The 14,285-nt window shown below is 51.3% G+C and overlaps 1 protein-coding gene across 1 annotated transcript in view; it reads left to right on the top strand.

Annotated features, from left to right (window-relative positions):
- The window catches only part of Galnt14 (polypeptide N-acetylgalactosaminyltransferase 14), a 203,568-nt gene that overhangs the window by 145,995 nt on the left and 43,288 nt on the right, over positions 1-14,285 (top strand). The window contains exon 3 of the mRNA XM_076833382.2: positions 8,229-8,327. Coding sequence (XP_076689497.1) covers positions 8,229-8,327 — 99 coding nt within the window. The remainder of the gene's footprint in view (positions 1-8,228; positions 8,328-14,285) is intronic.

Genomic DNA, 14,285 nt, shown 5'->3' with positions numbered 1-14,285 from the left:
CAAGAAAAAAAAGGACTTGCAGATCATCATATTTGGGATCATCATTCTGATGGACAGCTTGCAATTAATCAGACAGTGGAAGGGCCCTAGAAGTGTCAAGGTGTAGCTTTTCTTAAGAATCAGATGTTATCAGAAGCAGGCAGCGAAACATCCAGGAAGGGTCCTCCAAGGAGCAAGAAGTGAACAGCAGATGTGAAGCCAAGTTAGTTGAGAAAGACTCCACCAAGAATAGAGTGGTGTTAGGTGAAGGGAATGCATGTGTTGGCCTGAATAGGCTGGCCCTGAGTCCAGGTGCCCTGCAAAATGGACTTGTGCTCAGAGAAAGGAGGAATGTCCGTGTTAACACCTAGGACACCCTTTTGACTCTGGGCTATGGAACAAACTAACTTCTACCCTAGGCATGTGGAACCGTACTAGTTAAATACCATCCCCGGGTGAGAAACAGTCACTCAAATAGTGACTTCCCTCTGGATGTAGGAGCCCCAAGGCATCCCTCCCCTAGCACCATCTTGTAATGGAGGCCAGCAGAGTGTGAACAAATGGTCCCATGGGGAACCTAGGGGAGTGGGAAGGATGGGGATGCAATCACATGGCTCTTCCTCCGGGTACAGGGAAATTTGCCTTGTACCCTTGCACATGAGTAACCATGTTGAACTTGTTTTTCTTGCATAGCTAAGGGAGTCCCGGCTTTTTTATCTATGACTGTGTAACACATTACTTCAAAACATAATGGCTTAAAATGTCATCTCAGTTTCTGGGGGTCAGGCATGGCTTCGATGAGTCCTCTGGTTCAGGCTCCCTCCCAGGCTGCTATCAAGGGCTCCTCGGGGATTGTAGTCATCTCAGGGACTGACTGCAGGAGGACTGTCTTCCAGGCTCAATCCTGTGGCTGTTGGCATGGTTCTGATCCTTGCCATGCAGGGCTCTCCACCATGGCAGCTTGCTTCACCAAAGCATGCATGCCCGTCTTTTGTGATATCCCCCTGCTTCGGCACATTCTGCTCTTTTGAAGCCAGTCAACAGGTTCAGTCCCCACTCAAGACAAGGGGCTTCTACAAGGAGGTGAGGTTTTAGAAGCTGCCCATCACTGTGCCCAGCCAAGGTCCTAAGCAGTTCGCCTCTCTGCTTGGACCCATTTATTCCTTTCCAAACACGCTGGAATTTAATAACATGCTAAAAATGTGGCATCATACTGGAATGGCCAATCTCAGCACTGCTTTAAGTGTCTTTTATGGGACACGGGGTTTCTGCAGCTCTGAGTGAGGGTGAGTGTTGAGGCTAGAAGTGGGAGCAGTACGTGTTTATGTGGATGAACAAATTAATCTGCATGTGAAATCCCAATAAAATTGACATGAAATAAAAATTTCATGCCTTACAGTGTATCAGTGTTGCCCATGAAATGAGATTAAAAGGAATTTCTGATTTTGCAGTTGTCATACTTTTTATACTGCTTGCAATTTTTCCCTTCTGAGGAGTTGGGTTTGAACCTAAGAGATCAGCCCCAGAGTTGGCGTTTTATATATTTTTATTCATCTTCCCTTTCCTCCTAGCTGAGAGCAGGTGTCCTTAGATAGAACAGAGCTGGGGGTGGATTAGATGTTCTCAGCTCTAAAAATGAAATTTGTGCTTCTAAAGGCCAGTAGTAACAAGTTCTCTGCTCCCTGTCCTGAGCGAACTGATATTCGGGGAAGGACACTGGGCCAAGAGCTCCTCCTTGTCCCTTCTTCCTCACCCACATCCATCCTGAGTTGGGCCGTGGTGGTGAGGAAGGAGAGGGGTGAGTCTGTGAGGCTTCTGCTGGATTAGAACAGATGGCAGAGGTAGGGACAAGAGGAAGATGCAGGGGACAGAGCATGTGTGCCACCCCACCTGCACCAGGGATCCACAGTGTCACTCCCTTGTGAACACACAACTCCCCTAGAATGTTAGTCCCACCCCCGCTGGATATCCTCTGCCTGTGTTTCCTGTTGCCTCTGGCTGTGAAGTCGAGGGACATGGAGCATATGGAGAAGATGACTTATTCATTTCCATGGCCTGGGCCTGACCTCTGCAGCATACGCTGGAAGTGCAGAAATTGGCAGGAAACCCTGATTTCTGTTCAGGAACAGATGTTCATGAACCATTCCACCTAGGGCCTTTTTGTGGGCACATCCTCCCCACCCTTCCAGGCCTCAGTTGGGCATTCTATAGAAACCCCTGTTAGGATGTCCCTGTGGTGGCCCAGCCAGTATTTTCACCATCTTCCTTTGCAAGAGCAGGAGCCTATTCTTCCCTCCTGGGCAACGGCTGGTTTCTGGAACTCAGTAGAAACTGCTTCTCTAGATGCTGATTTGAGTAGGGGCATATGGGTACCCCCTCAGGGTGCAGGGGTGCAGAATGGACTTTAAGTAATGATTAGGTCAACCCTAGCAGGGAGAGCATTATACGGGACAGAGACCCTGGAGTCCAGCAGCCTGAGCTCCAGTCCCCTCTCCCAGCTGTAGAGAGTTGGCCTGTCTGTGCCTCAGTCTCCTGTAATGAGTCTGTAAAACAGTGTCACCTCCCAGAGCTGCTGTGAGCATTAAATACTCGAGGTGCTCCATACAGCACCTGGTGGTAGGGGTCCCACAAGTGTAATTTAAACACACTCCACAAGATGGATAGTGCTGTTGCCATAAACTAGGGACTAAGTAGACCAGGAAGTCACTGGTGAGCTCCCCAGAAACTGAGGTTCAACCCAAGACGTCCCCACCCAGGCCTGTTTGATTCCCAGTAGGTCATGCTACATATCGATGCGATCTTCCCCCATTCAGTAACTGTCCTCCGTCTCCCCTCGAGGACACCAGAGCCCTGCCTCACGACTCAGAGCCCTTGTCAATTCTGGGGGAGCCAGTGTGGCTCCTTTTACACCAACATCATAGTAAAATCTGTGCTTTCCCTTCTGTTTCAGTGAGCAGCCTCCCTCTCCATCACTCCCTCCTGCTTTTATGCCCGAGAATAAAATTCTGAGTGTTTATAATTCATGAGCAAGTCTTTCCTTCCATGGAGGCAGCATGCAGCTAGAGGAAGACCATTTGTCCAGAGAGTCGCAGCTCCTGGGTCCTGGCCCCAGGCTCCCCGGCGAGCTGTGGGACCACCGGGAGCCCCATTGATAAAATGGAGACAAGTGTGATAATCATAATTTTCTAAGCGGCTGTGCTATTTCATGAGCTTGTGGGATAAACAGCATTGTGTACATCATTACAGAACTGCTGTTACTGACAGCAGGGGTCACTGTGCAGGCTCTGATGTACTCATGTTGTCACATATTTGTGTGCCAGGGTAGGCAGGAGGTGGTGGTGGAGTGTGGGCTTGTCCTTCTCAGGTCTGGGTTAGCATCTCAGAACACCTCTCTGGAAACATCTCTGGCCAGTAAGTGGCACTGAGTGTCCTGATGTTGGTGGTCTGGGAGGCTCGTTGAGCCCACCTTAACAGAGAAATCCAGGGTCTCCTCTGAATCTTTCTTTGAAAAGAACAAGAAATCACATGTTAGAAATCGAGTTAGAGCAGCGTGCTATCAGGAGCTGCTGCGGCCATCTGCCGGCACCCCACACAGCCAATGCCCCACCTTCCTCTTGGTTGCAGGAGATGGGTTTGGCACCCCCACCCCCACACGGATCCTCCCTGCTCACCGGCTCTGCTCTTCCGTAAAACCCCTGAATCTTTAATAAATTATCAACATGCTTTCTGTGCTGGCGCCAGGGCTCAGCCTTGGCCGCCTTCTCTATTCCCCTGTGCCCCTGGAAGAGCTCACTGTTGGATTTGTCTTTTCAATCCCTCCCACAGAAAGCCCACTGTCTGGGCTGACTCTCCTCATGGCATCCAGCATTCAGGATTTTTCTCGACCTCAAAGCCTTTTGCGAGAGCCCAGCGCTCACAGGCTGTGGGCCGGACCTATTATGGCAGGTGTGCATGCTCAGAGGCTGATGGGCCCAGCCAGCACAGCACCCTGGGCTCCTTGCCTTGAATCAGGGAGAGTTCACGGGAGACACTAAGGATGAGCACCAGCTTGGGAGTCCCCTCACTCCGTTCACATACCTGCCATTTGATCTAAAGTCAGTTCTGCCTCCCCTTACCTCATCCACAGAGGGGAGGTTCTCACCTGTTGCTGTGACAGTCAGCTGAGGCAAGAGGTGAGGTTTGGCTCTGTGAGCTGCAGCAGGGCAGGGCGGTCCCAAGGAGTCCTGAGGGTGAGACACCCCGCCATCTGCCCTCCCTGGGTTTGCATGCGCAGGGGACCTCCCAGGTTTCCTGTCCAGTCTCCAAACAACACCTGCTGAGTTACCAGTTCTGCCCATCGGGGTTGAACTGGGTCATCTCCAAAGTCCCTTCATTTTCTAGCCCGTGAGCTTATGATTCTGGGAAGTGCCCACCCCCCGGGGGCTACTGCAGCCGCTCTGCTTTCTAGCTGGGATAACAATTCTAGCTTCTGTTTACTTGGTGCCTACTGAGTCCCAGGTGCCCTTTGTGCATTATCTGCTGTCTTCACAGCAAGCCTGGGAGGGAGGGAGGGGTTCATCCACATTTTACAGTTGACAACATTGAGGCTCAGAGAAGGTAAAGGACAGGCCCAGAGCCACCAGGCAGTTCTCAGCAGATCCAGATTCAAATCCACCATCTTGCTAACGTTGGTGCTGCATTCTTTGAACCCTCCCTCCTCCTGCCTCCCTCTGCCCCTCACCTGCTGTTGGAACAGGATGGGACCACTCACAAAAGACCCCTTTCCCGTACTTGAAAGACCTGACCATGTCACACAGACAGGCAGTCACCTGCAGATTTGGACTGCTGTTAGAAATAATGATAGTTCCTATTTTTGAAGCATCTGCTTGGTTTGGATATGAGGTGCTCCTCAGAAGCTCCTGTGTTAATGCAGGAATATTCAGAGGTGAAATGGTTAGGTTATGAGAGCCATATCCTAATCGGTCCATCCTAGTTTGACTGAGTGGTAACTGTAGACGGGAGGTGGTTGGAGGAGATGGGTCACTGGGGTTGTGTCCTAGAAAGCGGAAGGGCTTTGGGCCAGCCCCCTTTCACAATAAGCACCCTGCAGGCTGGAGAGGTGGGTGATTCATTCAAGGTCCCATGCTGGTGGGTGGAGTCAGACCCCTAGGCCAGGAACTATGAACTGCTATATTCCATTTTCTGTCTGCATACCCCTGCCTTACCCTGTGAGATTCAGCACCTCCTTTCTGCCTTCTTTACCATTCTAGATGATCCCAACCCCTGCCTAATTGTGTGCAAGCTTCTGTCACAGTGCATCCACACACTTGCCTCCCCAGCTAGCACCTCCAAGACAGGGAAAGTGGCTTCTGTCCCCCAAAACTCTTTCAGCAGATAATAACTCCAAATACTATCATTTTGCTCCAGCTTTCTTCTCAATAACCTACATCATAAAAGCCAGAACTTGGGGACCCACTGCCTGAAAGCATGTAGAAGAAGCAGCCAGTCCCAAGGCAGTGTTCACAGTCTGCCTGCAGGAGATTCTTCATAGCTTCTTTCCTGGGACCAGAGCAGCCAGGAGGAGCTTGGGGCATGGCCACTGGGTACATCTGGGTCCTGGAACTGTCTGCCTGCAGAGTCTCTCTGCTCTGGGTCTCTTTTCCCTGCCTGTCTCTGAGTGAGTTCAGGAGGCTCTGGGAGCCTGACTTACGACTCTCCCTTTCAGAGCTGGCTCCGCTGACTTCCCGCACATTCCTCATGGTGCTGAGCATGCCCACTGTTGTTCCCCACTGCATGGGCCTTTCCAAGCCCCTTCTTGCAACTTCCCACCCCTGACCAAAGTCCAATCCCATCTGTCCTCCTGGCTCCCCACTGTGCCTAGCTCAGAGTCTGGGCTGTGTCCAAACACAGGCAAGTCCAAGGCCTCTTCTCCCTGGGACTGACTCATAGCACTTTCCTTCCCTTTGTATAATAGTTTATTTTTTGTTTGTTTGAAATATACACACACACACACACACACACACACACACACACACACACACACATGATAGTAGAGTATATTTGACATATTATACACACATGGAGTATAACTTATTCTACTCAGGAGCCCATCCTTGTGGTTGTACATGATGTGGAGTTACACTGGTCATATATTCATATATAAAGATAGGAAAGTTTTGTCCAATTCATTCTACTGTTTTTCATATTTCTATCCCTTCTCCCTTCCCTTCATTTCTCTTTGTCTAATCCAGTGAATGTCTATTCTTCCCCTTTCTACCCTCCTTTGTTGAGTGTTAGCATCCACATATCAGAGAGAACATTTGACCTTTGGTTTTGGAGACTGGCTTGTTTCGCTTAATGTGATATTCTCCATTTCCATCCATTTACCTGAAAATGCCATAATGTCATCCTTCTTTACAGCTGAGTAATATCCCATTGTGTGTATATACCACATTTTCTTTATCCATTCATCTGTTGAAGGGCACCTAGGTTGGTACCATAGCCTGACTATTGTGAATTGAGCTGCTACAAACATTGATATGGCTCTATCACTGTAGTATGGTGATTTTACGTCCTTTCTGTATAAATCGAGGAGTGGAATGGCTGGGTCAAATGGTGGTTCCATTCCAAGTTTTCTAAGGAATCTCCGTACTGTTTTTCAGAGTGGTTTCTCCCTCTCCCCCATTAAACTTACTAGCATAAAACGAAAGTCCTGGGTCATCTTCGCCCTGTCTGTGCTTTAGGAATTTGAAACAGCTTGGCTGGGTCACCTGTGCTGACTCTTTAGGCTGCAGTCAGAAGTGTGCTACCGCCGGTGTCATCAAAAGGCTTGGCGGGGACGGGACAGGTGGGTCCACTTTGAAGGTGGCTCATTCAGATGGCTGGCAGGTTGGTGCCAGTGTGGGCAGGTGGCCTCAATTTCTCTCCTTGTGGGTGTCTCTGCAGGGCTGCTTGGGCATCCTCACAGCATGGCAGCTAGCTTCCCTCCACACGGCCAAGGCAGAAACTGTAGGGCTTCTATGATTTGATCTTGGACGTCACTCACTGTCCCATCCACCAACTCCTATTTGTTATAAGAGATGCCTGATTCAGTGTGGCAGGGGGCTGTGCAAGGACACGAAGACTAGTAGGTGGGAATCCCCGGAAGCCATCTGGGTGGCTGGCTTCCACATCTTATAAAACCACAAAGACTAAGATGGCTACTGACCCAGGAATGCATTCCCTGACTTTGTCTCTCCCTCAATATGCACCTGGTATACTTAAAGCTTGTTCTAGGAACACAGATATAAACAAAGTCATGAGTCCATCTTCCCAAGGGAGAAAAAATGCACATTTGCACAAAAAGTTTGCAAACAACTTCAGAGGGCTCCACCCCCTTGAAGCCCATCCCTTGGTCTCTGGACCCCAAATTAAAAGACCAGGAAGAAATGGGGAAATGCGAGCAAATGTCTGACTCCCCAAACATCTGTTGTTTGCTTCCTCGTTCACTGCCCCCACCCCTGTGCATAGCTGGGTGACCCTAAAATAGCGAAACCGGAGGCAGTGTTTACTCGGGGATGGCCCCCTGTGACACCAGCATCACTTGGCAGGTTTATTTCCATTATCATAGTCATTTTCGGGCTGCAGGCTACACTTTTCACTTGCAGCGAGGTATTAAATTGAAATTACCCCGGATGTAATTGTCATACAAAGTCATCCTGGGCACGCGGAAGTGAACACTTGCTCAAGATGGGGCTTGATGGCTGACATTGGGGCTTCAGGGCTCTGCCTCTTAAATACACCAGATCTAGGTGTGTGTGGCAGAAGCTCCACACAGTGTGGTAGGCAGAGGTTGCAGAGGCCCAGAACATGCCACCATGAGGCCTTGCCACTGAGATCTACAGGCTGGTCTGTGGCATGAGCAGGAGGGCTGGAAGGGCAAAAATGTAGGGGCAGAGCCCAAGACTCAGAGTTGAGAGTATGCAGCTGCTAGGACCATAGTGCACTAGCTCAGGTGTGCATCATTTGTTTGCTGTATCTGAACTTCCTTTGGCTCCAAGTCCAAGTTCCTTACAAGGCGACTGAAATCCAGCTGGTCATTTCAGGAGCTCTCTGCCTCCCCTTAGGGCCAGGTGAGGCCATGGGACTGACCCGGTGCTTAGTAGCTAAGGAGGCCCCAGCAGAGGCCAGACCTCTGTTCCTACCAGTGGCCTCCCTGATGCCTGCAGTCCCAGCCCTTTAGGTCTGCTCTGCCCCCAATGGTCTTATGTGCCTTGCACTTTCCTTCCCAGGTGCACGCTGCTGGTGTATTGCACAGACCTCCCGCCCACCAGCATCATCATCACCTTCCACAACGAGGCCCGCTCCACCCTGCTCAGGACCATCCGCAGGTAAGGCAGCCTCCCGCCCCTTTCTCACTGGCGGTGCACCCTGGCCCCTGCTTGGCAACGCTGTGTCTGCTCACTGGGTCACCTGAAAAGAGGACTGGGCCCTTCTGACTACACATTGGGTCACTTGTGTACCCTGGGAGAGGCCATCGCCCCATTTACGGAGACAAAGTCAGAGGCCCAAGGTGTTGGGTAAGTCAAAGAAGCTCATAGAGAGCAAGCAGAGGAACTGGTCCCAGAGCCCTTACCCTTCACCTGCACCAAACTGCCTCAGGAAGGAGTTCTTATTTTCACAACTGATGGAGAAACCAAGACCCAGAGATGCTAAGAACAAATTCTATTCCCATCATCCAGCTGGGATCAGAACCCAGGTCTGCCAAAGACTTCCCCTCCCTGTACCCCTCTCTCCACAGCCTCCCTCCCACCCGCAGGGCAATGGGGGTGTGGATCAGAATGGCCACAGGTCATCACTTCCTGGCTGTCTGCCTTTGGTTCCAACCCTGTTGCCCTCTGGCCTTTCTGACTCTAATTGGTCCATCTGCTATGGCTGGCCTGTGGCCGGGGTTTGGTTTTTCATGGGGTCAAACCCCAGTGATAGCCCCAGCAGAACTCCCAGAACAGAACTGGGACCCAGAAAGCCTGCCCAGGATCCCTCCCCAGGTTATCAGAGGACCCTGGGGATTTCAGACCACTCCATACCCCTCCCTGCATGGCAGCTGCCCTACCCTTCCTCACACAGGCCCCCAACAGCGTCTGCATTGTAGTTGGCAGAGAGGGCAACTGAGCCCCAGAGCTCAGAGAGGTTCTGCTCACCCTCAGGCAGATCTGGGCTCATGGCTGCAGCTGGGGAGGTGGGGAGGCCATTGCTAAGTGCACTTCACAGCCGAGGAAGCTGAGATATGGATATCTTAAGGCAAGGTCTGTAACACATGCCCTGGTGGAGCCCATCCCCACGCGCTAGGCAGCATATCAGATGATTCCCTGATGCCACAGAGAAGAAATAAGATTAAATGTGGGCCGCAGAGAGCTCCAAGCACAGCAAAGCCTCTCATCACCTCTCTCAAACCAGCCATGCTCCCCGTCTCTCCCTGCACACCGGAGGGACCCTGTGCAGGGCAAGTTCCAGGTGAGGGGAAAGGAGCTCAGCATAACTTGCCCTGGAGGGAGGCACCAAGCCTTCAGCTCCACTTGCCACTGAGTAATGAATGTCCACTGTACAGGATCAGTGCATCCCTTGGAAACACAGGGAGGGACCTGCCCAGGCATGCAAGAGGCTGCTGTGTCTGTTGCCCACATGTCCTTGGCACTTGATATCTGTCTGCATCCAGCAGCCACTGGCTCTGACCTGGTTTCCACATTCACACCATAGGTCACCTGAGTCGAATTTGATTTCCCAGCAAGAAAGTGTTCGAGGTCACTATTGGATGTCACCATGAGTCTCAATGTAGATTAATAAATTGCCTCGCTGACTTGAATACTGCAGGTGTGGGAGAAACAGGGATGAGGGGCAGCCTGGCATGAGTGGGTCTCCTCTGGTGAGGGGCAAGGGGAGAAGGGAATCTGTAGGCTTTCCAGACCAAGCAGGTACACAGCGGAGCAGAGGGGACTGATTTTGAAGCACTGGGCTTTAGCCCTGCTACCATGGTCATCTGCTGGGCACCTGGGCAGACTTATGGAGCAAAATCATGACAGCTTCAGCCTCCCCACTGCCTTGGTGGCTGCTCCAAGGTCATGTCTGGGCATGTCTGCTAGAGGTTTCCATGAGGACACAGCCTCCCAGAGAGGCTCCTGCTTTTCAGGTGTGTGTGTGTGTGTGTGTGTGTGTGTGTGTGTGTGTGTGTGTGTATGAGAGAGAGAGAGAGAGGGAGGGACACAGCATGTGCTCACACATACATCGCCAGCAGAGGCTTTCTTGGGCCCCTTTCTGCACATGACAATTATAGCACCTACTGCACTTTTCCCTCCTGTCATTTTCAGTGATCTCTGTTGGGACAAGGACTATATCTTATTCATCTCTTAGTTAATCTCCCTGTGATTCAGGAATACTCAGCCTGCCTAGTGCACAGGGTTGCATGAGTTAATTCCGGTACAGACTGAGAACTGTGCCTGGTGCAGAGTAAGCGCTCCATCACTGTTAGCCAGCCCTCCAGCTGCTCAGCTAGTGAGCTCTCAAAAGAAGCTGTGGGGTACTTAAAGGGCACTTGGACTCAAAAGTCCTGAGTCAAGTCCCTACCCTACCACCTCCTAGCTCTGTGACTTTGGCAGGTTATGAACCACGTATGTAAAAGCGTTGAGGAAAATATTTTGCGTGTTTCAAGTTCTTTAACATTCCTGACAGTAAATTTTTCTCCTGGGATCATCTCAGATACTTGGGGGACATTATAAGATAATCAGGACCAGGGGGCTCCCAAAGCCCCAAAACACTGTGTTTATATTCTCAGGGGCATTTTAGCTGCTGCCCTCAGACCCTTCCTCTTTAGCTCTAACACATCTCTCCTCTTCCTGCTGCTTCTCCATCTCTTTGTAACAGTAAGAAACACTTAATGATTTAACAGGTGACTGCTTCCTGAGCCTTGAGAGAGGTGATGAGAGGAACCATCTCATCTCCCACTTGGCTTGGAGGCTCATGCTGTGCCTGAGCAGGGAATGTGCACAGGGTGAGGTGGCCCACAGACCTGGGCTGGGGAGCAGACAAGCCACCCTGAGCTTTCTGAGGTCCCCAGTGGGGCAGCCCCAGCTCTCCGGTAGGCTGGTCTGATGGACGGCTGCCCCATGCCCTGTACCTCACTGTCTAGGAAGGGGCTTGGGGCCCACTGGCACCATATCTTTCGGAAAGCACCCTCGAAGCTCCAAACCACTTGGCTGAGAGCTATGGGCCATTTTCTGACTCCTTGCAACTTTCAATGTGACAGGCCTCAAGCCCCACCCATGTGTGATGCACACAGAGCACAACAGGAACCTGAGAACCATGTGCCAACGGACGCGTGCTTACATCATCTGCAAGTTGGCTGGAAAAGAATTTTAGGGTGGGGACAAGGAAGAATATTTCTAGAAACTTCCACGCTTTCAGATTTCCTTCTACCCCTGGTTACATAAATAAATCACTAGACGCTGAGAGAGATGCCATAAACAATACTTCCTATCTTTCTTTTGTCACTGATGAAAGGATGGTCTCTAAGAAAACTTCAGCTTTAACTTTCTAGAATTCTGGATGGTTTTGCTGCCAGGCTCTCACAAGGGAAAGATGCTCCAGGAACCCAGGAAGAGTAGAATGCCCCCCTCCTCCCTCCCCACTATGCCTGCTGCTCAGCGCTTGGCTTGCTTCTCTCTACCCATCCCCGCCCAGGCCCTCTGGTGCCCTGAGCACTTTTCCTTAGCTGGAGATCTGGGAGGTGCAAAGGTGCACGTGGGGGGTTCTGAGCCAGGATGATGGGGGTAGGGTGGAGCGCATCACAGCCTTGAGGAACGAGAGACTTGCCCATTTCAGGAGAGGGAAAACAGGCCCTAAAGAATGCTTTACCTTGGCCACCTGTGTTAGTCAGCTTTCTATCACTGTACAAAATGCCCAAGAAAAATCAGCTTATTTTGGCTCATGGTTTCAGACCCATGGCCACTTGGTCCAGTGGCTATGGCCTATGACTTTGGCCTTTGATCTGCAGCAGTAGCATGTGCTGGAGGAAGACTGTTTGTTCCACGACTGCCAGGAAGCAAAGAGACAGAGGAAGGGGCTGGGGTCTCAATATCCCTTCAAGGGCATAACCCCTATGACCTAACTTCTTTCCGTTAGGTCCCACCTCCTCAAGTTTCCAATGGCACCGTCAGCTGGGGACCAAGCATGCCACCCATGAGGCTTTGGGGATGTTTAAGATCCAAACCATAACACTGGTGTTCCAGCCAGTGCTCAGGTCTATGTGAGACCCAGGGCTCGTCCCTTCTCCTTGAGGGACCATTCGGCTCTGCACCTCCCATGGGGGCTCAGGAGCATGTGTGGTCTATCGCTTTACATCCTAAATCTTCTCGCTGTTGCTTTTGCTTTTTTGAAATGCCCTAGACCTAGGGGGGCATGTTCTCACGTAGAAGTGGTGAGGAATTTGGACTCCAGGGCCAGGGTTTGCCTAGCTCGGCCACAACAACTGCGTGACCCTGGGCAAGCTGCTAAACAGCTCAGCCTCAGTTTCTTTTTTTGCAAAACAGGTACTACTACCGAGAACTCCCCGGCATGATGGTGGGGGAGACTGACTAAGTGGGGGTAGATAAAGGACTGGGAGCAATACAGGTGGTGACAGGTGTGACTGCGGGTCTCCAGGACCAATAGACAGCAGATTCTGATGCAGTGGCTTTTCAGCATGAGCAGGTGTCAGAAGCTCCCGGAGGGCTTCTTAGAACATGGTTTCTTGGGCTGTAGCCCCAGAGATTCTGACTCAGTCTGGAGTGAGGCCCAAGAATTTGCATTTCTGACAAGTCCCCAGGCGGCGGTGATGCTGCTGGCTCAGGGATCAGACTTTGAGAGTCACAGCTGTGCCTCATGCCTATTGCTGTCAGCGGCTTCGGTATTCCTACTCTCAACACCCACGTTCTGAGAGCAGCTGCTGTGTGCCAGGCTCGGTGCTAGGCTCCTGTCATGCAGCCCAGGGAGCAGCGGGCCTGAAGGCTCAGTCCTGCCTATAGCTCTCCCGCAGGCAAGTGGAACTACACAGACAGAGCACTTGAACCCCAATCTGTCTCACTCCAGAACAACGAGACTCAACTGTCAGCCAGCCTCCGGTCTTCATTCAACTGGTATTTATGGAGCGTTTGATAAAACCTGCCTGCATATAGCACCGTGGAGTTCATGAAGCAATTTCAAATACATTTCCTCATTTCATACCCACAAAAGCCTGTGAAGTAGGTCAAGTATTAATATCGCCTGCTTTTACAAGGAAAAGGTAATTACAGAAAGAAAGGGAGGCTGGGAGCTGACAGGCGCCTGGCTCAGGACTGCACAGCTGGTGGGAGGGGCCCACCTGGCCTGCCAGCCCACGCTGCCCACTCTGCCCTGCTGCCTCTCGGGGGCTCCGTGTGGGCCTCACAGTGAGGGCACAGCTGATAGCAGCAAAGAAAGGAGCAGAAGACATAGATGCTGCCCTTTGGCAGAGAGGTGAGCTATACATAGGAGACTGTTCCAGAATAATCCCAGGGAGAAAGTGCATATGCCCGCGTGTGCCAGGGAGGTGAGCATTCACTGCCGTGATGAGGCCATGTGAGGAAGGACATGGGGCAGCTGGAACAAGGGTGAGGCCGAGAGCAGCCACCCTAAGCTGGGGAGAACCAGGGACTCTGGCAGAACCGGAGAGAACCTGGCAAGCCCCAGGGCTGGGGCTGTGGGGATAAGAGGGGGTAGGCAGAAGGGAGGGCTCTGAGGACCACCTGGGCCAAGCCCCATCCCCTGGGCTGGACTTGACCTTCTTCTCCATCCACTCCAGATGCCCCAAGCACATGCTCATCTAAGGCCCTCTCAGCCTTTAGCCACTTTTAGGGAGACCCCACCATCGCTTCAATTGCTCTGATTAGAGGAGCAAAGACAAGCCAGGTGTTACCAGGAAATGGTCTAATTAGCACTTACTGCTGACGAGTCTTTCTTTCTTTTTTTTTTTTCTTTTTTTCCTTTTCTGTTTTAAACCCTGGACATTTTTTATTCGCTAATCATCTCTCAGTTCAACCAGCGCAGAGCTGCACGCGATTTACCTTTTGATGTTCACAGAAGAGAACTCTTGAATTTCAAAGAGCCGGCAGGGATTTGGGGGAATCGAATGCAGAAGCTACAGCCGTAATCAAACCTCATTAGAGGTTATTCTTCAAGCGGATTTTTTCCTTCTGTCTGCCTCCCTTTCCCCTCCCTTTCGCCCTGATTAGGGGGCTGGCGGTCGGGTTTGTTGTTTTCTTTGGGACAATCATGGTAAGCGATCGCCTCCCACCACCTCC

The sequence above is a fragment of the Callospermophilus lateralis genome, chromosome 14, assembly GCF_048772815.1.
Source record: "Callospermophilus lateralis isolate mCalLat2 chromosome 14, mCalLat2.hap1, whole genome shotgun sequence".
NCBI lineage: Eukaryota > Metazoa > Chordata > Mammalia > Rodentia > Sciuridae > Callospermophilus > Callospermophilus lateralis.
The sequence above is the reverse complement of the archived record's forward strand: the minus strand, read 5'-3'. Positions and strand labels throughout refer to the sequence as shown.